Source organism: Rousettus aegyptiacus, unplaced genomic scaffold (genome assembly GCF_014176215.1).
Source record: "Rousettus aegyptiacus isolate mRouAeg1 unplaced genomic scaffold, mRouAeg1.p scaffold_m13_p_7, whole genome shotgun sequence".
Classification (NCBI taxonomy): Eukaryota; Metazoa; Chordata; class Mammalia; order Chiroptera; family Pteropodidae; genus Rousettus; species Rousettus aegyptiacus.
In genome coordinates this window covers 105,187,849-105,213,459 of record NW_023416310.1, presented here as the reverse complement: position 1 = coordinate 105,213,459, position 25,611 = coordinate 105,187,849, and the positions used below count along the sequence as shown (strand labels likewise).

Below are 25,611 nucleotides of genomic sequence, written 5' to 3'. Positions count from 1 at the left end.
TATAGCTGTAAATACTTTGAAAACGTCCATCTAAAGGAACTAGAAAAAGAGCAAATTAAACCCAAGGCAGGCAGAAAGAAATAATAAAAAGTAGAGCAGAGATAAGTGAAATAGAGAATAGAATCAACAAAACCAAAAATTGTTTTTTTAAAAAGATCAACAAAATCAACAAATTTTTAGCTAGAATGACCAAGAAAAAAAGAGAGACGACTTAAATAACTAAAATAAGGAATGAAAGTGGGGTTGTTCCTACCAATCTGACAGAAATAAAAATAATTATAAGAGAATACTACGTACAACTGTATGCCAATAAATTAGATAACCTAGATAAAATGAACAAATTCTTTAAAACACATAACCAAATCTGATTCAAGGAGACACAGAAAATCTGAGTAGACCTATAACAAGAGATTGATTCAGTAATCAATTTCCAAAAAAATGGAAAAACCCCAGAACCAGATGATTTCACTGGTGAGTCCTGCAAACATTTAAAGAAAAATTAACACCAGCCTTCATATATTCTTCCAAAAACAGAATAGGAGGGGACACTTCCTAACTCATTCTGTGAGGCAAGGATCATCCTGATACCAAAGTCAGAAAAAGACATCACAGACCAGTATCCTTTGAGAATATAGCTGCAAGTAATCCTCAGTAAAATACAAGCAAATTAAATATAACAGTGTATTAAAAGGATTATACGCTCTAACCAAGTGGGTTGTATCCCAGAAATGCAAAGGTGGTTCAACAATCAAAAATCAATCGATGTGCTATATCACGTTAATAGAATAAAAGAAAAAACTATATCTGAATTGATGCAGAAAGAAAGCAGTTGACAAAGCCTAAAACCTTTCATGATTAAAATAAAAACAACAAAACCATACTCAACGAAGCAGGAACAGAGGGAACTGGATAAAGGGCATCCATGAAAAACCCACAGCTAACATCATGTTTAGTGATGAAAGACTGAATGGTTTCCCCCTATTAACTGGAATAAGACTAGAATGTCTACTCTTGCCGGATGAAAGGTATCCTGATTGGAAAGGAAGAAGTAAAACTACCTCTATTCACAAATGGCATAATTTTATACAGAGAAAACCCTAAAGAAGCCCCATAAAAACTATTAGAGCTAACAAATCTCTACAAAATTCCAGAATACAAGATCAATACATTAAAACCAGTTGTATTTCTATACATTAGCGATGAACAATCCAAAAACAAAATTAAAAAGACAATTCCATTTACATTAGCATCAAAAGGAATAAAACACTTACCAATAAATTTAACCAGAGAAGTACAAAACTTATATACACTGAAAACTACAATACATTGTTATAAGAAATTTTAAAAGACCTAAATAGATATCCCATGTTCATGGACTGTAATATTTAATAGTTGAGATGGCAATAATTCCCAAATCAACTACAGATTCAAAATAATTCCTATCAAAACTCCCAACTCCCTTTCTTTTATAGAAATGGACAAGGTCACCCTAAAATTCATATGGAAATGTAAAGGACCCTGAATAGTGAAAACGATCTTGAAAAAGAACAAAGTTAGAAGACTCACACTTTTATTTCAACTTACTACAAAACAACAGTTACCAAAATAGTGTGAGACTGGTATAAGGAGAGATGTTACTGATTAACAGAATACAACAGAGAGTCCAGAAATAAAGCAATACATTATAGTCGAAGGATTTTCAAAAAGGTGTCAAGTCCATTCAACGGGAGAAAGTCTTCTGCAACAAATGGTGCTGGCACAACTGGATATCCACTTGTAAAAAGATGTATTTGGACTCCTACCTCACAATGTGTATAAAAATTAACCCAAAAGAGATCAAAGACCTACGAGTGAGAGCTAAAACTATAAAATTCTTAGGAGTAAACCGGGATTGTTCTTCATTATTTTGGATTAGGCAATGGTTTCTTAAATATGACACAAAAAGCACAAACAACAAAATAAAAAAATAAAGACTTCATCAAAATTTGAAACTTTTGTGTATCAAAAGACACTATCAAGAAAGAAAAAAAGACAAACTATGGAATGGGAGAAAATGTTTGGAAATCATATATCTGATAAGGGTCTAGTATCCAGAATATACAAAGAATTCTTATAACTCAACAACCCAAAGACAACACAATTAATAACCATTTCTCTAAATGTCTACTCTAAAGAAGATAAATGGCCACTAAACAAATGAAAAGATCATTAGTTTTTAGGGCATTTCAAATCAAAACCACAATAAGATACCACTTCATACCCATTAGGATGGTTATCATAGTAACTTAAAAAAAGAGAAAATAACAAGTGTTGTGGAGAAACTGGAGCGCTCGTACGCTGCTGGTAGGATGGTAAAACAATGCAGCCACTGGGCAAAACAGTTTAGCAGTTCTTTAAAATTTAAACATAGAATTTCACATGACCCAGAGTTTCTACTCCTAGGTATATGCCCAACAGCACTGAAAACATACGTTCACACAAAAACTTGCACACAAATGTTCATGGCAGCACAATTCATAATAGTCAAAGAGAGGAAACAACCCAAATGTTCATCAACTGCTGAATGGATAAACAAAATGCGGTACATCCATACAACAAAACCTTATGCAGTCATAAAAAAGAGTGAAGTATTGATACATACTACAACATGAATGAACTTTGAACACATTCATGCCAGGAAAAGCAGCTAGACACAAAAGGCCACATACTGTATGACTGGCTGCATTTTAATGAAATGCACAGAATAGGCATATTCATAGATACAGAAAGCAGATCAGTTGCCAGGGCTGGGGGAACAGAGAGTGACTGCTTACCGCGTACTGGGTTTCTTTTGGGGGTGATGAAAACAATCTGGAGTTAGTGGTGATGGCTGCACAACACTGGGAATGCACTAAAAGCCACTGAATTATATATGGTGAATTTTACCTCAATTAAAAGAAAAAAAAAGAATGAGGCAGCTCCATTTATAAAGATATGGGAAGCTCTCCAAGATATTTAATTGAGTGAAAAAAAGGTACAGAACTGTGTATAACATGCTACCCCTTTAAAGGGGGGGGGATGGAGGAAGAATATATAAGCATTTTTATTTGACATATATTTGCAAAAATATACAAGAATTGTTACCAGTGGATTGTCTCTGGGGAAGGGGCAGGTGTGAAGAAAATTCCTTTTCAAAATAAGCCATTTGTACAGTTTACATGTTGCGCCATGTATATATTACCTTTCCCTAAAAAACAAATGAACCCTTTAAAAAGAGTAAATATTGAAATAAAGGGTAGTTACAAAAAGAAGACATACTTATGGGAAAGTTGTTGACCCATGCTGGGGGAATGCTGGGAATGAGACTGTATATATGTTTATCTAACAGTGAAACATACTGGAATACTTTTAAAGAATATAATTATGCATTTCCCAAATATAAGGTTTAGAAACATAACAAAAACTGAAAAGCTGTTTGATATGTGACAACGTGCGGGCCCAAGTATGATCACTCCCCAGCCAGCAGTCCCCAAGACCCCTGACTCCTCAGGGGCAGGAAAGCTGGCTCTTTCCTCCTTCCACATCAGAGCTCTCCAGTCTGGGGCCTCTCCATATTGAAATTTTCAATATAAAGAACTTAAAGAATCTGAAAATGCCTTGTCACTAACTCAAGAAGAGAGAAGGAGATTGTATAAAACATCCATGATTATAGTCCAACAGCCCATCTTCAACTTTCTCTTGACTTGAAAATCTTCCAAATGTATTGTAATCCCTAAAAATTAAATGTTTTGGCTTAACCCATGGCTCACTTGTGTCCAGGTGCATTTACAGGTGTCAGACAAAAAGAAGTCCTATCATTATCCTACAATACAACGCAAAGTGTTGTATTGTATCACCCACATTCCCTCAGACTGGTGACGATGGCCTGTCATTTGTCAAATCATCATCAGACCTTCTCCCCTTATCTTGAAATTCATTACGGAAGCTTCTAGTGATTCTGGCTACAATGGCAGAACCTTCTGAAGCAGCTGGGAGTGAGAAGCAGTCCTTCCTGCTGTCTTCTTTATTTCTAGAGCAGAAAAAAATAATAAAACTGGAAGCCCCACACAGCAGCAGCTTTTGAAATCTGTGACTTAAATTTAAGGAAGTATTACATGAAACCTCTGAAGAGAATGTAACTTTAGATTGAAGACTGTCACTATCAATGTCAGCCTCTTCAGCTAGGGGACCCACACGCACAGCAGCACATGGCGGGGGGGGGGCAACATTAAAATACATATAAACGTGTCATCCTCGAGGACGTAAAGCTGGCACTATTTAGGCCACAGAAATTTCCTTCTGGCACTTCCACCATCTTAAGTCTCAATAGAGAAGAAGTAACCACAAAAACTTTAAGGGAAAGAAAAAGTGAAATAAGGGAGACATGTTTTCGGTATAAAATTTCTACTAAGAGAACAAGAAACAACTCTCTATACCTGGATGTCTGTATGATAAAATCTAGTATCGAGGAACTGAAATCAACATATTGTCTAAAAAGAGGTCTCCAACACTGAGTCAGACAGGAAGGATAAACCATTATTTACTTACCACTACTATTTCCTTAAACACCTCACTCTTCCCAAAAGTATCAATTGAGACCTTGAACTCTTGAGATAAGAATCACAGCAAAAACACTCTTGACTTGAGGTGAATGACAACAGAGATAACGCTCTTTTCTCTGCTTTTTGACCTTGAAGAACAGGGCCAATGCACTGAAAAGTTAATCTGACCCAATGTTCCATCCCCAGAATATAATTAAAATATTATATACATGTATATGTACATACATGTGTATACATAGTTTTTAAGACTATATATAACAGCCTATCTCTCACTTCATACTCCTAAATGGTTCTATTTTGCAAGCCACTTCTATAGACAGGTTTCAGCAGATAACTGTAAGAGATAAGAGATTTTCTCCGTTCTTCCAAACTCGCTTCCTCCTCTTCTCCCCACCCCCAATCAGCTGGGAAGCAGGCCCAGATTCTTCTCAAGCTTAGTTTGGAAGTAAAGCCTAGCCTTGATAAACACTCAGCCCAGGAAATGCTTTGGATCGCAGACCACTTAGAATACTTAGTTTGTCCTTTCCCAAGAGGTCTCTTTTCAAACTCGGTTTGATAGGCGGTTTGGCAATTTTCTATTTTCATGAAAACCTCCTGGAACATTACTGAGAGATAAAATCATAGCAGTCTGGAAACTATACAAACGGTGAAGGGAAGCACCACACCCAAGGCCAAGCTCCTCAAACTTCAGGGGAAGACTATTGTTCAAATGAGCTCCCAATAGTACTTGCACCCTGTGGGATTCAGGGAGCAGAGTCTTCAGTATCTGGGCCACTGCGCATGTTTCCTTCAAAGTGCCCCCCACCCCCGCCTTAGTAGCTCTTCCAGGCTGTTAAGACGCAATGGAAACAACTACTAGCATTTCTGAAATGGTAATGTCCTTGTCCTCCCACTACCACGAAGACTCAATCGCACTGACATCAACCATTTTTTTTACACAATCAATTTCACATCATTTCTCTTGTGTCTTTTGGACAACCACTGGTGGTGTCTTTGGGTACTGTTCAAAATGTCTCCAAGATCCAGCCATTATCTATACTGGCAGCTTCTCTCCTAAACTTGGTTCATGAATTTAAAGGCTATAATTAAGTGGAACCATGAAATGCTCTATCTCAAAGTGACAACCAGCTTCATGACAATAATTAGAATGTAAAGTTTCACAGGGAGAGAGGTGACAAAGACCAAACCAAACAGAAAAACAGTATGAGGTTATTTAGCTTAAATCGAGAATTTTCAAACTTTTGGAAGTCATTGAAATTTTATTTTTTTAATGGAATCGTAATTACAGAGTGACACTTGCATAAAATATATGCAATAAATAATAAAGCAGTTTATTCTGATGTTTAGTAAGTAAACAATAGGTGCAGGTCAAGCAGTAAAGAGCAATAAAAATACTAGGTTGGTAAGAAGTGGTAGCGATTTGGGGAGAACATGTATTCTTTTCTTTTCATAGCTTTACTCATCTGTGCCACAATAACACTAGTGCCAATTCCCCTACCCAGCCCCCAACAGTCCTCGATGTGATCGCTTTCTGGGGTGGTTGACTGAATATGAAAGCATCTAACTGAATGATGTTTAATGAATAATTTGGAGACAAAAAGAGAAAATAACTAGATCCAGAAACAAGGTTTACCCCAACTTATAAGCAGCAAAATAACTTTACAAAGCAGTTACACTTTAGTCTACTTTAGGCAAGCTAGCCCTTCCCAGATGCTGGCCAACAGCTGGGTGTGAGTTACTTCATTTATTCCTTGCAACAACTTTATGAGGCAGGTATTGTCTGAGGCTTACAGATGAAATGTGTGATTTGCCCAAGGCCACTGGTATGTGGTGGAACTGGGTCTGCTGACGGCATTGCACTCCACTGTCTCCAGAATGGGGACAAGAAGAGTACCTACCTTATAATTTGACAGACAGGAGGAAATATAACTCATAAAAAAGCACTTAGCATACATAGTGCCTGCCTGGCAAGTAGTAAAAGCTTCAATAATTGACAAATATCTTTTATCATTATTGCCTAAAGTCACCCAGCTCCTGAGCTGCAAAGCAGGAAGTGAAACCCAGGTTAATTGTGCTCTAAAACCATATTCTAACCATGGCATTCACCTTATAATTCTACAGTATGGAGTTTGCATACCTGATCTAGCTTCCATTTCAAAAGGCCAAAGGATAGAAGGGGCACTCCAAAGAATTGCATCCCAACACAGAAGCTCTAAAGCAAGTACTTGGTAGACTCTCGTTCTAGAATACTTTTGGAGAGACTCCAAACTTTGAGTGTGAAAGTCACACAACCCCAGTATAAGTCACCCAGGGCAGAGTCAAGGAAAGGGAAACAGGCCAGGAGCTCTCACAGGATCTGCCTCCCTACCCTGAACAATCCCCTCCTATGCACTTTACGCTTGATTCACTTGGCCCACAAAAGGATTTTAAACAGTACCTGATTGTAAATGGAAGTAGGCCCAGTGTTAGAACTTCTAAGAAAGTTTTAAGTAAGCACATTGCAATCAATCAGCAAGATTCTAGAGTGCATCTGAGGAAGCGCTCACTCAACCCGAGAGCTGGCTGCATTTTATCAGAACACCCAACATCATTTAGTACTTAGAACACTTAACTTGCTTTACAGACACTTATCTCCTGTACTTGGAATGGCTTTTCAAGGGCCAAATAGGGGATCTGATGTTAACTTTGTAACAGACTCAGTAAACAGTATTTCCTTCCTCTGGTCTATCCCCTTCATGATGGTTGCCAGACAACCTAGAACATAATAGTTACTCAATAAATGTTTGTTCAGAGAAACTCTGTAGACGGTTTAGCCTACCTTGGCCCCAAACAAGAACTTCCTGTAAAGCACCCTAGAAAGACTACCACCCAGTGTTTGCATAAACAAAGTAACATAACACTTACCAACTTTGTGAAGGGGCCCGATTTTTTCCCTCATCAGCCGTTTCTGTTACTAAATTTCTTTCCAAGGCCCAGCAGCAGCACACATCACAACTAACTTCTTTAAGTACTTACCCTGGTGCAGCCTTCCTAGCACTTTCCACGGCTAGAAAGGGGCCAAGCCAGCATTGGAACCCAGGCCTCCAGTGTCCAGCCTTGTGGCCACTACACTACTCTACTCACCAGCTCCTGCGCTGTCCTCTGAATACAAAAACCCTTTCCACTACACAGCAGGCCTCAAAAATGAGAATTTATCATCTCACCTCTGATCGAGTCTCTCTGCCACTTCACCAGTGCCACCAAAGCCTGTGTCCTCTGTTTCCTCTACTTGTCTGGCATCTCCTACCTTGGTCTGACCTGCAGAAAGGCCACGCTCTTGCTTCATGCTATCTTTCTATTATTACTGTGGTGCTTTTCTTATTGTGTTTAACTGTTTCCAGTGAATGCCTCTCTTCCTTTGTCCTGTTAAAGTTCTGGGTAGAGATGACTATATTTTTGCAATACTTTAGTCATCCTTAAGTATCCTGCTCAATACTGGGGGAAGCTAGTGGGTACGGCTTTGGTGCTTATCCTCCTTTAGAAATAATCTGACTAGAAATTTAATATCAAATTCAAATGCAAAAATCATGAACTATAAAGACTCAAGACTCACTAAAATAAAATGCCTCTTTTCCCTTTACATTTTTGATACGTCCACAGTCCTTTTGTGTAGTAACATAGTGAGGTAAAATGTATTTCTCTGGTATTTACTTAAAATGATTACTGTCTAATTAGATGTTCTTTTGTTCTTTAACAAAATATCAGATCATCTGAACTGGGTTCATTCAAAGTGTCATGCATTTCACAGCTGTTAAGAAGAAAGACTCCATCAATCAGGAGTGGTTTATATGATGTAGGAAGAAATAAACACATCAGAAGTTCATTCCTTGCCATCACTGCATGTGCAGTATATGTTGAATGTGTGTGTGTGGCTTGGGCAGGCCAGGGTGGACGGGGACCCTCTGCTCCACATAATCATTCAGGGACCCACGCTGATAGAGGCCCCACCCTATGATACACAGCTCAGGGGCCCCACAGCAGAGCTGCAGGCTCTTACTGCTTCAGGCCCAGAGTGGGACAAATCCCTCCTCACTGCCACTGGCCAGACCCAATCACATGGTTCCACCTAACTGCTGAGCAGCTCGGGAATGCTGAAGAGCAAACAGTCACTGAGCAGTGATGTTTCTGCCACAGAGGCAGCTCAGGAGGAACGAAAATAGAGCCATCCCCCTAAAAAGCAAAGTGCACAATAGTGCACATAATATGCCATCATCTGTAATAAAGAGAAAGGGAGAGTGAGAGAAAAGGAAAGGAATACAAAATCTCTGGAAGAATATAGGAGAAACTAGTAATGTTACGGTAAGAACAGTTACCTCTCTGGAGGCAAGCCCATTGACAAGGGACATGGAAGAAGAGAGACTCTTTTTCAATGGGTACCCTTTTATAGCATGTGCATGCATTATCTATTTTAAAACTAAAGTGTTTTTTAGGCTCTGACATATACACTTCAAATTAATGAGTCTGAGTTTTTCTTCTGAATAAAGTCCAATTTATTCCAATCTAATATAAGAAACACCATATCCTTGACTCATCCTGCCTGAAATTAAACACCTGGAGTAACACTGACATACATAATCATATCCTTTTGTAAAGCCTTGTTGAAAGATCTTGGACTGGCTTCTGTCTATTCTAAATAGAAACATCACTACTACGCAGGTGATGAGAAAAGTACTTAAGTTGATAAACTGTCTCCTTTAGGAAATTATTTTCCTGTTACTTCAATTCAGATACCATTTTCTACAGTAAAACTCCTTTTCTAAAGGTATATTTTTCATACTGTTCAGCTGAACCCTATACAAAATACAGCAAACAAACCCTCATGGATTTCCACAAAGAAAATCTGTTTATGAATGCCAGTAAAATACTAAAATATGGAATACAATGAGATGCAGTCTTTTCCAAAATCGTAATTAACACCCTCAAATAACATTTAAAGACTTCATGTACCAGATGTGGCAGGGGGCAGCCTCTGGGGCTTATGACAAGACAACCCAGCAGTACATCTGCTACGTTCATGTGGTTGTCATCATGCTGGTGTTCAGCTTATGAAGCAAGCCCTAAATAATGCAATAAGTAAACAGGTCAAGTCTCTAAAAAGACTTCCAGAATCCATATAAAAAGTTGGACTAAAAACAACAACCAGGCTCATACTACTCCATTCACAATATTATAAATACCAGACTCCAAGAGAAACAGCACTCTAGCAAGGTTATGTGATATCCTTACGGGTTTTACTTCTAAATTTATGCTAAGCATATTACATAGCAACTTTTTACTACACCAAGTTGATACATAAATAGCTTGTGACTATGTCTCAAGCCCTACAAAATACTGTCCACATTTATATTTTAGTGGACAATCAACTATCACACATTGCTTTCAAATATCAGTATTATGCTTTCTACACTGAATGTGTTTGGGTGTATCAAAGGCGTTTTCCATACCAGGCTTTCTGCCAACAACCTGGGCTATTCTAAAAGGTTACAGGCGCTATCATTTAACCTGTCTTTAGCTTCCAAATAGGTTTATTCAACCAATATTAATGATTTCCTAAGGCGTACCTCAAATATTTTCTAAATTGCTGAGGTAAAGCAAATAACGAAAGTTGGCAAGCCTATCATGGGTGCTGAATAATCCATTATTAAACCTATATGATGAATCAGTAATTATTACATTGCCAATAATGAAACATATGAGACCAAACCCAATGTAAGTTTAGGACAAAAACAAAAATGAAAAGAAACTTTAGATCACACTGTGTTATGTTTAAACTGAAGACAGATGGCATTAATTTGTGGGTATGCAAACAATTTCCAAGACTTTCAAGTCAGAGACAGCCAGAATACCATATATTATTGATTCTAAGGCACATTTTAAAAAATATATTTTAACATCTCTGAAATGTTCAAATGAATCATATGTTATACTGTAATTACTGGTATTTCTTTTTTAGTGGTATATAAAACAATGGTGTGACTTTCGATCAAAATTAACTGAGATTCACTGAAATACGACATTAACATCAGCTAACATATATTGAACACTGTGTACCAGACACTGCATGTGGATTATTTTATTTAATACCCACAACATTCTGAAGAGGCTCTGCTTATTTTCCCCATTTTTTACAGCCGAGGAACCTAAGAGATGAGGTTACTTGTCTAAAGGCATAGCTGGCTCCTGCCCAGCTCTTGCCACCCTGCCTCGCTCACTCCATGGAGGGAGGAGCTTCAGGGTCTGAGAGTGCCGACCATTTCTTGAAGCATGAGTTTGAAGGTGAGCCAAACATTCCATAAGCACTTTTTAAAATGACTATAGGAGTGAAAATACAGAGCTCCAAATATCAAGAACAGATACACTAATTCAAAGCCTTTATTACAGAGAAGGTTGGTATTCAACTAATAAAAACTTATACTCTTGCCTAAAAACCAAAATTTTCTCTTTCTATACAACCTGAATCCAATTTACAATTAACATGCACTTTTCATTCTTAAATACCCTATTATCTCTAGAGAAATGATGTAAGAATGCATCCCTATAATCTGAATTGTTTAAATCTTAGTACTGAAATAATCCCAAATAAAACAACAGTACACAACAGTCCAGAAACATTCAATAATAAAAACTGACCATGAAATTTTCAGGTTAAGTTCACATATAAAGGTACCATGCCTAACTCGTGGCAAAAGTGGCACCTTTACAAACACGCATCTTTTGCCTCACACTACTACAAAGGCAAACTTCTTTTTCAGAAGTTCATTAAATGGTAGCTTCCCATCCTTACATTCAGCATACCCAATGCTAGAATTATACATTTCTAAAAATGGTATTGTCTAATTATTTGTTAGTTGGCTTCCTAGCGTCCATTTTCCTGTTCCCTCAAAGGTCCCAGTCCTATACGCTGTGTGGGACTAACACCACCATTACTAGATTCTGAGACAGACCGTAATTGTCCAACCAGCACACCCCACATCCTAGCCACCATGGTTGGTTCTGAGATGCCCATGTGACCCAAATTAGGCCAGTCAGACAAGAGGATTCAGCTCTAGGACATCTACTGCACGAATGAGCTGTTTGGGAAGTGGACTTTTAACCTTTCTGCTGGTTAAAGCTAGAAGCAGAGAGCCAGGGGAGCTGCTGGTAGTGGTGACCTTTTGAACATAAGAGAAAGAGCCAAGATGGCTGTGAGGTTACAGCACCGAGAAATGAGAATAACCAGGTTCTTGTCATGCCACTGGAAATACTTTTGGATTTTCAGTTAATTTCTTGAATAAAATTCTTTTTGGTGAGCCAATTTACATTAGATTTTCTGCTAATTACATATGAAAGCATCCTGCTTTTTAGAAGTTAATTTAAAAAATCAGTATCAGGCAGTATGGTATTGTAAATACAACACACAGAAGTAAAAATGTAAAATCAGCTGAAGAATGGAAGCAGGGTAAAACTCAATGAACACCCTACTGACTTGGCTTGAGCATTTAACTACCTTTATTATCAAAGAAAGAAACAATTAGATTGTGACTTGATGTGCCCTCACATTATTTCCTAAGGACCTATACAGAGAGGAGTGAAAAGGGAAGAAAATTTGCCTTTGCTGAAAGAGGCCATTTCTGCTACAAATTATAACTGAAGAGATTTGAAGAATGAGAACAGGCTAAAGAGAAAGAGGGAGGTGGATGACTGGGCAAGAGATAATACTGTGCAGTAGGGTGGACTAAAGAACCCTGACCCCCAGGTAGCTCAAGATTAAACACTGTGAGGTACTCTCATCCTAAAAATAGGACACATCATTTGAGATACAACTGCAGAGCATCGCGAGTGAGGGGTGAGTGAACAAGGCCCCTCCGCCCCACCAAGTGTTTCCAATGGCCCTGAGGGACAGGCGAAGGGGAAGGCCAGGAAACCAAAGGTAGGAAGATGGGCCAAATTCTAGCCCTGAGAACATTCCAGGCTTTGGTTCAAGCCCTTGGAATTGCCCAGAAGCAGAGGAGAAAAAAGACTAGGTTTTTTGGGTGCTGTACAATCAAAGAAACCCCAAGCCTGGCTGGCAACAGCCTTTGACTGCCCAGGCCCCAGGTCCCCTAATTCACAATGTGGCCAAAAAGGAGTGGCCGACTAAAACAACGCTGCCTCCAGAAAGGGTGTCCTCCAATAAGACAAGGGAGAGAGTGACACAGAGGAGGCCTGAAAGGCGGACTGGCAGAATCACAGAGGGAAATGATTTTATTATGAGTAGGAAGCCACTAGAGGACTTTAAGGAGGAGAATGACATGATCTGATTTATGCTTTGAAAAGATTTTGAGATGGCGAACAGAAGAGTGATTGCCAGGGGTCCCGAGGATGGGTGTGGCCTAAAGGGATAGCTAGCACAAGGGAGCTTTGTGATGGCAGTACAGTTAATTGCGGTGGTAGTTATATAAATCTACACGTGATAAGACTGCACAGAACTCTACACACACACACACACACACACACGCGCGCACATGGAACTGGTGAAATCTGAGTAAGCCCTGTGGATTGTACCAATGTTGATTGTCAATTTCCTGGGTTTGATATTATACCAAAGTTATGCAGAATGTTAAAAATTGGGGAGGCTGAGTAAAGGGTACAAGGACTTCTCTGTACATTTCTTCTCAAATTCCTGTGAATCTATAATTACTTCAAAATTAAAAGTTAAAAATATATTGCATATTTGAAAGTTGCTGAGAGTACATCTTAAGAGTTCTCATCACAAGAAAAAAATTTTTTGTAACTATGCAAGGGGAGTGATACTAACTAGCCTTATTGTGGTGATTGTTTCACAACGCATACAAATATTGAATCATTATGTTGTACACCTGAAACTAATGTTATATGTCGATTATACCTCAATTTTAAAATAAAAAACTGAAAGCATAACTAAGTCATACTTAAATCTTAAAGTAATGCTCATAATATATGACCCACAAAATACAAGTCACTTTATTTGGGGCTTTAGGGAGAATGAACGTGTTTATAATAGTAAAAGATTAAATAGATAAGACTCACATTGTGTGATTGTGTGAAAACTATGCATCTATTTCTTTCTGTACCAAATACAATTCTCTCTGTTCACGCCATTTTAATACAGAACTACTTATTTGAAAAGAAAACAAGTCTGAACATACATGGGAGATCTCAGGAAGGAAATCTGGTATGGGGACAAAATATTATCTAAGTAATAAATCAAATATTCACAGAAACGAATTTTCAAGGTTTTGACTAAAATTCTTTTTGCCTTTTTTTACATTATATCCAAACATAGACTTATATAAACATACTTACTAGTGGCTAGAGGTTGGTACCAGCAATCTGAGTTTTAACAAGCCCTTGGGGTGACTCTGACACACACTAGGGTAGGTCATTCATTCTTGACAGACGGTACTGCCTACAAGGGTGTTGAAAATTTTCTCTTGGGAGAGGAGGAAACCTTGGGTATTGCAATGCATATACCAAAGCAATATCCTAAAAAAATAATAAAAAATGTCTGAGGTTGCCATTAAAGGTAAGGATTTGATAAAAGTCTAAGTAGAAGCAAAATCATAAAAAAGTGCCACACCCCAAAAAAGTGTTAAAATGAAAAAGAAAACACCAAGGTTGGCAAAAATATGGAGCAACTGGAACACTCATACACTGCTGGTGGGGATGTACTTTACTAAAGTTAAACATCTGCCTACTCTATGACCTGGCACTTCCCTTCCGAAACATACACCCAACAGAAATGTATACATATCCTTACCAAAGGACGCACATGTGAATGTCCCTAGAGGCATTCTTAACAGCCAAAACTAGAAACTATCCAATTGCCTAGCATCTGGTAAAGGAATAAATTATGGTTTGTTCACGTAACAGAATACTACTCCATGAAGAGGATGAACTATAGCCAACTCACAATATAGTGAACCTCACAAATACAATGTCAAGCAAAAGAAGCCCATCACAAAAGAATGCATAGTGGATGATTGCATTAACATGAAATTAGAAACAGGGTCTTAGAAGTCAAGGATGGTGATTATCTTTGGGGGTGGGGTAGTCCAGGTACTAGTAATATTTTATTTTTTGATCTAGATCAGAGTTTCTCCAGCACTATTGACATTCTGGACTGGACAATTCTTTGTTGCAGGCATCAGTTCTGTGCATGTTCAGCAGCAGCCCTGGCCTCTACCCACTAGATGCCACTAGTACTCACAGAGCTATAATGATCAAAAACATCTCCAGACATCACCAAATGTTCCTTGGGGGACAAAACTGCCCCGAGAACCACTGATCTTAGTTACACAGGTATGTTCAGTTTATAAAATTATCAATGAACTGTACGCTGCCCTTTCCTTTGTGTGTAGGGTATTTCAATACATAGAAGCAGGGAAACCATTTAGATGACTATTGAAGGCATCCAAGTGAGAGGTGACAATGCCTTGGCTTACAGTGGTAATAGTGGCTCAGGAAATGGTCTCTGAGGTCAGAGTCGACTACTTCTTGAGGATGAGAGAGAAAAGAAAAGAGAATCAAGGAGGACACCAAGGTTTTTGGTTTAAGCAACTGGCTGATGATGTCACTTACTAAGATAGGGCAGACTAGGGTCAGAGCATCTTGGGGAATAATGACAAGGGTGATAAAATCATGAGTTATCCAGAGGCAATCGATGTTCTGTTCCTGTACAGGAGAATGTACCATGTGTTTTGGAATGTAAAGACTACTATATAGTTCCCACTCCCAATTTCTTCAAATAGTAGGCTTCAATTTGGTCTCCTGATCTCTCTCCATCATTGTACACAGTTAAACTTGTCACTGGCCATCCCTAAGTCACCAGACCATGAGAAGCTCCACGTTACCCTGACAAAGACAACTGACCATCCTCACCACTGCTCCTGGAGCTGAAGCTAGAAGTAGTGAATGTAGCGGTGTGAAGATGCTGCACTAGCAAGGAGAAGGGTGATGCTAGCAAGTCGCTGTTTATCTCTACTTCAGAATTAGCCAAAATGAGGACTTTTAAGATTAATCTTTTAACACGTCTGAAATAGAGAAATAACTAATACTGTAGCAGGCTGGTTTGGGTTGCAAGCAATATTTAAATTAAAAAAGGCAAGAAGCATTTGTCCAAGCTAGAGATGATCACAGCTGAAAATAGAATGGCGGCAATGAACATGAAGAGAAGACACAGTCCAGATAAACTGTGATGGCAGAAACCAGAGGACTTGAAGATAAATTAGATATAAACAATGACAATTAATCTTGATTTTTGGTTTGAGCAACTAGTTAGATTCAATGACGTGGGAAAGAATGAAGAAAAGGTTTCTGGGGAGGGAGTGTCAAGAAGACTGTGGCATGTTAAGTCTTGGGTGTCAACTAGGCACATTTGAGGAAGAACAGGAATGTCGTGTTGCTAACCTTGCATAATTATGGAGGGGGAAAAAGGCTACCTTACCCCCAAAAAGCCTGTCTAATTTTGTGAGTGCAAATTATCCTCACTAAAGCCTAAAAGTTAAATGGATGTCCCATGAGTAAATGTGAGCCTTCTCCTGCACATGACTATTGATTTTTGTAAAGCATGTAAATTTATTATAGTTGGATTAAGTGTGCTTCTGAGTATTTTTAATCTGCACATGAAATGGTTATCCGTTCAGGACAAGAGGAACTATCGTTCGCTCCTGTAAAATGTGTTTTTAAATAATAAAATTGCATGCTAGCATGCTTTTTTTTTTTTCAACCTAGAAATAAAAACATATGCAAAAAACCACCCCTTTTTGAGCTTGGCTTGATATCTTGGCTCAAGTGAGGAAATGTATTGGAGAACTCTTTGGAAACTATAAAACAAAGTAAAAAATAAGGTGTTAATAATACTGACATGTATAAACAGGCATCATGCAATTCTCAAATCTATAATTTGTAGGTAATGCATGTAGAAATATAGTCCAGTAAAATTTAGGATTTTATCCCAAAAATCTAAAAGGGAAAAAAGGCAATAAATTACCTGCAGTTACAACATTTTACACTTTTATAGAAAAAGCAGGAGATAACCTCAAATGACATTCCAAATAAATGATATAAACCAGCACTATTATTCAGAGTCGAGACACTCATCTTTCAAAGGACTTACCATAGAAAGCAGGTCTAAGCAGGACCAGATTTCTGGATCTGGAATCATTTGGGTTTACTTTAGTATCATGCTGGAACAATTTTTTTTTTTTTTTTTTTTTAAGAATATGTTCCATATCAGAACATATTCTGAGGGAAAATAGGTTTGCTCGGACCTATAGAGTATGTGAAGTATTTCACTTTCTAGAACCCAGGAATACTCCTGATGAGGAAATAGCCATAAACACTGATATGTACCCGTAAATGCTATTTTATTTCTTTGAAAAATATTTGGCACAATTATTTTGAGTTTTCAGAACACCTACTTTTGAAAACAATTACTACTGGCAATTAATGTACTAGTTGCTCTAAGAAACTCTTAAGAGCTGTAGATTCTTTTTTGTTTTTAACATTTGTAATTGTTAGAAAGAAAGAAATCTATATTCAAGAAGGGAAAAGGTAGGGGGAGATTAAACAGTAGAAAAGGAATACAGTGACAAGAAGTCTCTCATCTAGACTCTCTAGCCCCAATTCTCCTCCCCAGAGGAAATCACGAACAATATTTTCAACAGTATCCTTGCAGTGATGGTCTATACAAATACACCTGTAAATTCCCTTTTGTTTTATTATTGAAGTAGTCCATAAAATATCTACTTTTCTAAATCAAGCTCTTTTCTCCCACTCAATAATATATATTGGAGAATGTTCTATATCAGAAAATAAAGCACTATCTTATTCTTTTAAACAACTACACATCCTGGGGATATACCATAATTTAACTAGCTCTCTACTGATTATATTCAGTCTTTCATAATATCAAACAATGCTGCCATAATTTTGCACACAAGACTTTACATAAATGTGTGAATATATCTGTAAGAAAAATTCCTAGGGGCAGAATTGTTAAAGCGTACGTTTATTATCTGATTAGTACCAAACTGCCCTCCTTACTCTATTGTATTAATTTACATTCTCAAGAGTTTCTGCTCTTGTACACCTATCATCATATTTTTAAACTCTCTGGTCTCTGCCAATCTACTAGATGGAAAACTGTTTAACCTTTAGTTTTGATATTTTGTTTTGAAATCCATTTTCATTCTTTTCTGTGAATTGTCCATATTGTTTGCCAAATAGGTCATTGGCCTTTTTCTAACTGATTTTGAAAGCTTTTTCTATATTAAGGAAGCCAGACTTTCATGTTCAAATAGGCAAATTGTTTTTCCTAGTTTGCCTTTGCATATCGATTTTCACCCATTTTATTCAATGATGGAGAAATTTTCTAATTACTAAAGTTTTTTTTATTGTTTATAATTACTTTTCAGCTGATTCTTTTGGATTTAAGATATAAGATCGTATCACCTGCAAATAACAGCAATTTTGCTTTCTGCTTCCTTATGTCTTTCTTTAGTTATTAACAACTGTGACAGTGTACATCCCTGTACTGTTTCTGATTTTAAGGGAATACTTCCAAGGTTTCATAATTAAAGATGATGCTGGCTTTGGCTTATAACACTATTTCCCTAAGGTACTTTCTGAATGCATAGAGAACTTAACAATTCGTTCTTGGATATTATTTTTCCATGTTTATCAATAGGTTCTATAGCTGTTCTTCAATGTTAAAGTACCTCATTAGCTTTAGTATTTACATAATGGTTTAATAAGAAGTAACAGGAATCTAGGGCTCTATTTACATTGTACTACTCTATAAATAATTCGTAACTACTCAAACTATTTAATCTATACCAAGTCCTTGTGTGATATAAAAAGGCATTACAGATAGAAAAACTGAAACATGAAAATATTAAAATTCCACCCACCCCATTTCTTCACTGTGGCACTTTTGAGAGTTAGAAGTAGGATTCAGACCTTCTGATTCCCAAATCCAGTGTTTGATCCACAGAAAGCACAGTGGCCTTTAGAGAATTTAGGGATGCCCAACAGATGATAAAGCAGGTTGCCATCTACAACCCGTTCTCTTCCAGGTCTTGAAAGCAACCTCCAAGTTTGACTCAGGAGCTTCAAACATCTGATATGCATCACCCAGCAGCCAGCATAATAGGTTCACGCTCAGTGATACATGATGTTGCCGACATTCCTCACCCAATTAGAATTCCTTTCAGCTGCAATGGAGGTGAACACAGCTGGAATTACAGAGTGGGGTGCATCACCAGCCGCACTGATTGTACATTATTTAAGCCTTGTTTTAAAACAATAAAAGGATTTTTCCCCTTTAATCCAGAAATATGGAAAGAACATTCCACTTAGTTTAAATGTCTAAATGGAGTAAATTGCATCTGTAGACACAACAGTAATTCCAATATTTTAAAAGAAGATTTGCCTGATCCACATGGCTGGAGGCTTTTGTCTTTCCATCACAGCTCTCTGTAGCTTCTCTTTGACTAGACTGGCCGTAGGAGCTGGTTAGCTAGTCAGTGTTGTGGACTAGAAGCCAATTTAAGTTTGGGCCTTTCTCTCAATAAAATTCCCCTACAACGACCTGTAACTTAAGTTGTTTGGTGACCCCAAAACACACATATTTTTATTCTCTATTTGTTAAAAATAATTTAACTCTGAAATAGTTTTGAAATTATGAAAATTTGACCCAAATAAGAATCCCATGAATCCTAAAAGTTAGGGTTTCTCAACTAGAAAATACCAAATTATTTCATCCATTTCAGAAGATCTTTTGAACTTCCCTTTCAGTCTTAGCACTCACTAAAATGCATAATTCAGCTATTTTAACTTTTAACTATGCCCACAAATGTGTTACACAATAACCAATCTAGTTAACTGGATCATTGAGCTGATGCTGAAATATTATGGGTCTTTTTTTATTATTCATGAAGAAATACTTCTTCATAAGTGACTCGGCCCCCAGAATCATCCCGGTTCACTCAGTGTTCCACACTAGAACCTGACAATGTGACCAAATAGAGAAAATGAAATTTGTATAAGGAAAAACTCGAAGTCCAGACACGACTCTCCTGGTTGCAAAAATAGGAATTTTGAACTCTGACAAAGACTTGAAGGCAAAAATTCTAGTTTGATAAATCACAACTACTGTAAAAATAGAAATAAAGTATATGAAACATTTCGTTTCTTAAGTCTGTTAGGCGGGTCAAAAAAAGTATAAAGAGAATGGATTTTTAAAAAAGGTTTTCTTAAGACAACGCAAATGCGATCAAATCACAAATAAAATCAATAATAGAATCTGTATTTGGCAGCATGACTTTTTTTTTAGCATGTGACTCCTTTTAAAGTATAATTGCAATTTAAGTTTTGCAATACTATTTGACTTAACCCATTCCACACCCTAAGATAATTTCACTGAAAGAAGTGCCTTCCTTGACTGTACCTCATAAATGTGAAGCCAGCCCTGAGGAAAATATGCAAACTCAGGTGTAGCGCATGGCTAAATGGCTAGAAATTCCACCTCACCTGAGTTAACAGTTGTTAAAAATTTTGCCTCCCTTGCATAAGGGAAGCTTTTTGCTGGTACAAATTGACAAAGGCAATGCTCTTGACAACTTTATCTTTCTTAAGAGAAACTTAACTATTTTGAATCAATTAGGTCACCTGTTATTAATCAATAAAGTTATTAACAACTATTTACTACAACTGTTCCTAAGTTTTACCGTCTGGAAGCAAAAACACAAGTCAGCCTTATATCACATGTGACACAACTTTAAAAATAGTCTCCATTCCCCCATGCTATCACGAAACATCTCCCTGCTCTTCCAACTAGGAATTAGAATTTTTCTTACAATACACAGTCATGCTCCGAAAGATATAAAAACACGAGGAGGAGTGGAGTATTTTAAGGCATAAAAGTACAAAAAAGTTTAAGCATTTGGTATTTCAACTAACTGGTTAACATTAGAATAAAATTTAATTTATTTGAAGAGCACTGTGGAACCCTTAGATCTCAAAATTACATCCTTTTACCCAAAATGGCCTAAATAACATATCTGGGATTCATTTGTGTACCACATAAGAACAAAGTTTTTACAAATCTTGTTTGAATTTAAAATAAAAATGTTTTCCAAGTGTTTGATGTGCCAACAAACTCTAAAATGTCCACAAGATAATGCTCTTTAACAAAGATCACTTAAATTGAACATATTATGCCCCCAAAACCTACTGAAACCTTTAAAAACCATTATCCTGCTAAAAAACCGCAGACATTAATTAAAATTATATTCTTTCAAAGATTCAAACATTCTTCTACTGCTTAGGCCAGGTTTCCAAAGCAGTTCAACATACTACCCAGTTTTTGAAACAAAAGGGGTTCCACAAGAAGTAAAACAAAGCATAAATGTAGTTAATACACAAACATAATGCTTGGCATAAATCAAACATGAGTCCTGTGTTTAACATGAATTTCTGAGTATCAGGATTGAGACCTAACAGAAAGCATAAGCACCCAATGGCAGTTTGGAATAAGCCAAATTGATAAATCTCATGAGGAGAATCAAAGAATGTTATAGAATTTAAATCTCATTTTACATATGAGGACACTGAGACCCAGAAAGGTTAAATAATTTGTGCCATATTATGTAGTTCATGGCAGATCTGACCAAAATCAAATCTCTTAATTCTCAATATGACGTTCTACTCACCACCAAGTATAACTGTGGATCCCAAAGTCCTAAACACTCTTTCATACCTCCAGTGTCTTCATATTTTTCATCGAATTACATTCTGTGTGCTATTCACTAGAAATGAATAGCTGTCATTTCTAAAAGTCATTTTTTCAAATATCACCCAAGGAAATAAACTCTGAAACGTGTAACAAAAGTATACAACTTTTGAAAAATGTCTATTCAATTTGCCAGAAGTGAAGGCATTTCAAACTTCCCCTGACAATCTAAAGATGAGGCCAAAATCTAGCCCATCATCAACAAAATATCTAGCTCCAACGTTTCCATGTAAATTAACTTTCAACAGACAACTAGCTTCACGTGTGTCTGCAATTATCCCTAAACACTCAAACCTGTTGCAAGATCCTCTGGTAACATTAACATCAACTGGGGGAAAGGAAAAGGTGTTTCAAAAGAACACTCATGACCTGATACATTGCTATCGAATAATATTAAAACTCTTTACAGCATTTACCTATGCCATTCCTGAATATGAAAATGATTTGAGAGGACAAACCAAGCCCTCCTTTTCATGAGGAAAAGGCCCATACCCAGAGCTGCTTACTAGGATTGATATACCCACTTGACACAAACACTGTAATTAAAACTTATTCCTTTTAAAACGTTAATCACATTTCTACTCAGAAAATCAGTTACTTTTGCTTGTAACAAAACTGAAACCAATCTGATGTCAATTATAGATTACTTTGTAAATGAAAACCAAATTAAGGTTGTCAGTAATTAAAGTTTTACAAGCATTACAAAGTAGAAAATGTGGCTTTTATGTACCCATAAAAATAATAATGTATGTACTGCATCTACAGAGTGAGAAGTGTTTCCTACCAGCCTTGGATTAAAGCATCATGTTTCTCCAGAAGCAAAGATCCCAGGGTCTAGGTGTGGATCCGAATCATTAGCTGATCTGGTCATATCATCTGGTCATTTCTTTATCTGACATCTTTATACCTAAAACTAATTATAACCCTCTTCTTGAAACAAAAAATGGATCATGCAACAACTATGAACTTTCAAAGGAAATCTGAGTTTGAAAACAACCACCCATTGCTGTTTTCACGGATTTTGCCAATGATTTAGGGTTATGAATCTGACAAAGTGTCCAAAATACTCATCTCTTCGAAAGTGGCTGACTTTGGAGTCCTCATCAGACTAGCCACTGAACAGAAAAATCCAGGGGAAAACCCCTTACAAGGATTAGCCTGAACTTTTTATTTCCTTTTCAGAGATGGAAATATTCGAGTTTGGAAAGTCCCCCAGCAAAACTGTATTTGCGAAACTACAATCCGGCTTAAGCTATGAATTTAAATTGGGAGCCGAGGAGAAGCCCCGTAGTGCTGGAGAGAGGGAGAAAAGGGCGGACTGGTCCCGGGCTTCTAGGGCTCGCTAGCGAGGGGCACCTCCAGCAAACACCGCTCGCATCTACACATAGCCAAACCACCACGTCGCAGGCCCACAGTTAGAGCTTCGCGCTCACCCTTGAAGGTGGCACTATAGAGCCACCTAGAAGACACAGGCATTTCATTGAAGACTAAATGAGTGAATCAAAGAGTCTGCGGTAGTGCAGCTACCAAAGCCTCCAACGCGTGCGTGCGTTTATTTGCGGGGGCGGCGGCGGGAATCAACGCCTAATCCGGGCTCAAGGATGCGTGAGTGGGAGGGGACGATGGTAAAGTGCGATGCAGAAAAGCGAAGAATGGAAGAAGCACAGTCAAGAGTAGGTAGTGAAACGGAGTGAGAAAGGAAGTGGACTAGACTGAAGTGGTCTGGCCCAGAGGGGAAGTGAGAACAGGCCCGGGAGAAGCTACAAGATAGGATTGAGGAATTCGAGGCTGAAGGAAAGGGTGGAGGCCGCGAGACAGAAGCAAGGGGGCGGGGCTGGGAGATAGGGGAGGGCGGGACTAGGTAGAAAATGAGGGGCGGAGTTTAGGAGGGAAAGTGAGGGGGCGAAACTAGGGGAGAAGGGGCGGGGCCAGGAGGGGAGAAGCAAGGAGGCAAGGGGTAGAGGGGAAAGCAGGAGCGCAGATGGGGGAGGGGGTAAGAAATGGGATGGGGGCAGAAGGGAGACGCGTGGGGACAGGTCGGGGGCTAGAAATGACAGAGAGGATGGGGAGAAGGGAGGGGCGGGGCCGGGAGGGAAAAGCGAGGGGGCAGGTGAGGGGAGAGGGAAGAAAGCGAGAAGGGAAATGAGAAGCGGGGGGCGGGGTCAGGAGGAGAGAAGCGAGGGGGCAGGTGGGGAGAGATCGAGGGAAGCAAGAGGGCGGTTGGGGGGTGGTGAGAAGCGAGGGGGCGGGGCCGGAGGGAGAAGCGAGGGGCACTCGCGGAGGGGGGTGACGAGGTCCTGGGACAACGGCCGGCGTGGGGGAGGGCCACCTCAGCAGGGCGCTCCGCGGGAAATTCCTGGGCTGCTGACGGGCCGTGCGGGGTGCCAGTGGGTGCTGGGGGAGGGGGCGGTGCGGGCCTCCCAGCAGCCTTACCTGTCAGACGGATCTTGATGCTGGAGCCGTTCCTGCGCGTCCCGGGGTTCGACATCTCCCGCCAACGATCGGGCAGCCGCGGATCCAGCGCCGCCGCCCCCCGGCCCGGCCCGGCCCGGCCCCGCCGCCGCCTCAAGGTTACGGCTCCGGGCTGGGCTCCGGGGTCCGAGCCGGGACACAAACTCCGCGGCCCAGGCGTCCGGGCGGCGGGCGGATGGTCGAGCCGGGGGATCGGCGCTCGACTCGGCACCCCCGACCCTCGCTCGCTCCCAGCGCAGCCCAGTCCGGAGCCGCCGCCTCCGCCGCCTCTGCCGCCTCCACCACCACCTCAGAGCCGGACACCCGCCGCCCTCGACGCTTCCGCCGCCACCTCCCGGAGCCGCGCGCGCTCCCGCCGCCGTGCCGGCCCGGCCCCGCGCGCGCCCGGGCCGTGCGCCCCCGCGCCTGCGTACGTGCGCGTTCCCGCGGGGCGGGGCGCGCTGAGCGGCTGCGTCGCTCGCCCAGCTGCGGGCGCGCTGTGTCTCGAGTTTGTGGCCCGGCTTCCCGCTCCTTCCAGGCCGAAGGCCACCTCGCTGGGATCCAGGAGGAAAGCGGAACCCCGCGCCCGGAGGCTAGCGGAACGGGCCGCGGGCGTGCGGAGACGAGGTCCCTGGTAACCAGTGCCAGGGCGCCCAGAGGCGGGCGGGATGGTCTCCCTTGGTCCTCACCACGTTCTCAGAAGGAACGTATTTGCGGATGCGGACGTTGAGGTTCGGAGAGCCGAGCTTATTTTCCAAGTCTGTGACTCAAGGCTCTGGGCTTCTGATAGTTATTGAAGGGAGAGTTACATGAACCTGTGGCCTGTTACTACACAAGCACCTTGCACAAGTAGGCAATACTTTTTTTTTTTTTTTTTAGTAAAGAGCTTTTAGATAATGCAATTTCAAGGGAGTGATTCCTCAGAGACAAAGTCCTCTAGGTGTGTTTGCTCAACCAGTGCTCTCTGTTGACCCGTAACAAAGTTGCCAGAATCACAGGAAGTGCCACATATGGACAAAGTGAGCGAGATTCAAGAGGCGGATAAAGTGGAGACAGATGTAGGCAATTGTTATCATCCAAGTCCGCATACAATTTAACCAAACAAAAAAGCTTTACAGCATGTATTTCCCTGCCTTCTGCTCACATTTCCCTTCCTCCCAGCGTTGAGGATTGGAACTAAAAGCTCCAGCAAACCAACTCCTCTCTGTTAATGTGTTATAGAGAGGAAATAATACGCTCATAGAGAAAGCTGGGTTTATCAAACTTGTTTTTGATCAACTAATTCTTTGAATGCATCGATTTGGTTGTATCCTAAGGAAACCAGGCTCTGAGCCATTGTTGCCACCATCTGCAGCCATGAGCCTTTTCTGAAGTCACAGTCCAGAATAGAGCCTTCTCCCTAGAGACCCTTGACATGCCTTCCTGTCTCAGCCTGAGCCTGGTGAAAGCAGAGTCTCCTGGGCTGGATTCAAGGCTTCTTTGAGCTTCAATCTATCAAATAAAAGGACAGGCCTACATCATTTCTCCAGCCCCTTGCAGCTCAGACGTGCAATGATTCTAGTGAACTATCCAAGAATATAAGCTATATTTAAGCAACAGAGCAGTATATTTAGCATCCACTTGTTTCTTTGATAGTGAGTCGGGTTGGAAAAATTCCTTCCAGAGTCTCTATCACCCCCAAGTAGTCCCCATTTCTTTCAGTCTAGTCAGTATTTCTCCCTCCTCTTTCCCTCCGTATTCAATAAGTCT

The 25,611-nt window shown here is 39.7% G+C and overlaps 1 protein-coding gene across 7 annotated transcripts in view; it reads right to left on the bottom strand.

Annotated features, from left to right (window-relative positions):
• SMURF1 (SMAD specific E3 ubiquitin protein ligase 1) overlaps nucleotides 1–24,210 on the bottom strand; it is a 91,288-nt gene extending 67,078 nt beyond the window's left edge. For 4 of the 7 annotated variants that reach the window (XM_016158255.2, XM_016158256.2, XM_036223941.1 and 1 more), the window contains exon 1: nucleotides 23,845–24,210. In XM_016158255.2, the coding sequence (XP_016013741.1) occupies nucleotides 23,845–23,899 (55 nt within the window). In that variant the 5' untranslated portion in view covers nucleotides 23,900–24,210. The remainder of the gene's footprint in view (nucleotides 1–23,844) is intronic. The other 3 variants (XM_016158257.2, XM_016158258.2, XM_016158259.2) reach the window with 1 other exon arrangement.
• Between the last annotated feature and the right edge of the window lie 1,401 nt (nucleotides 24,211–25,611).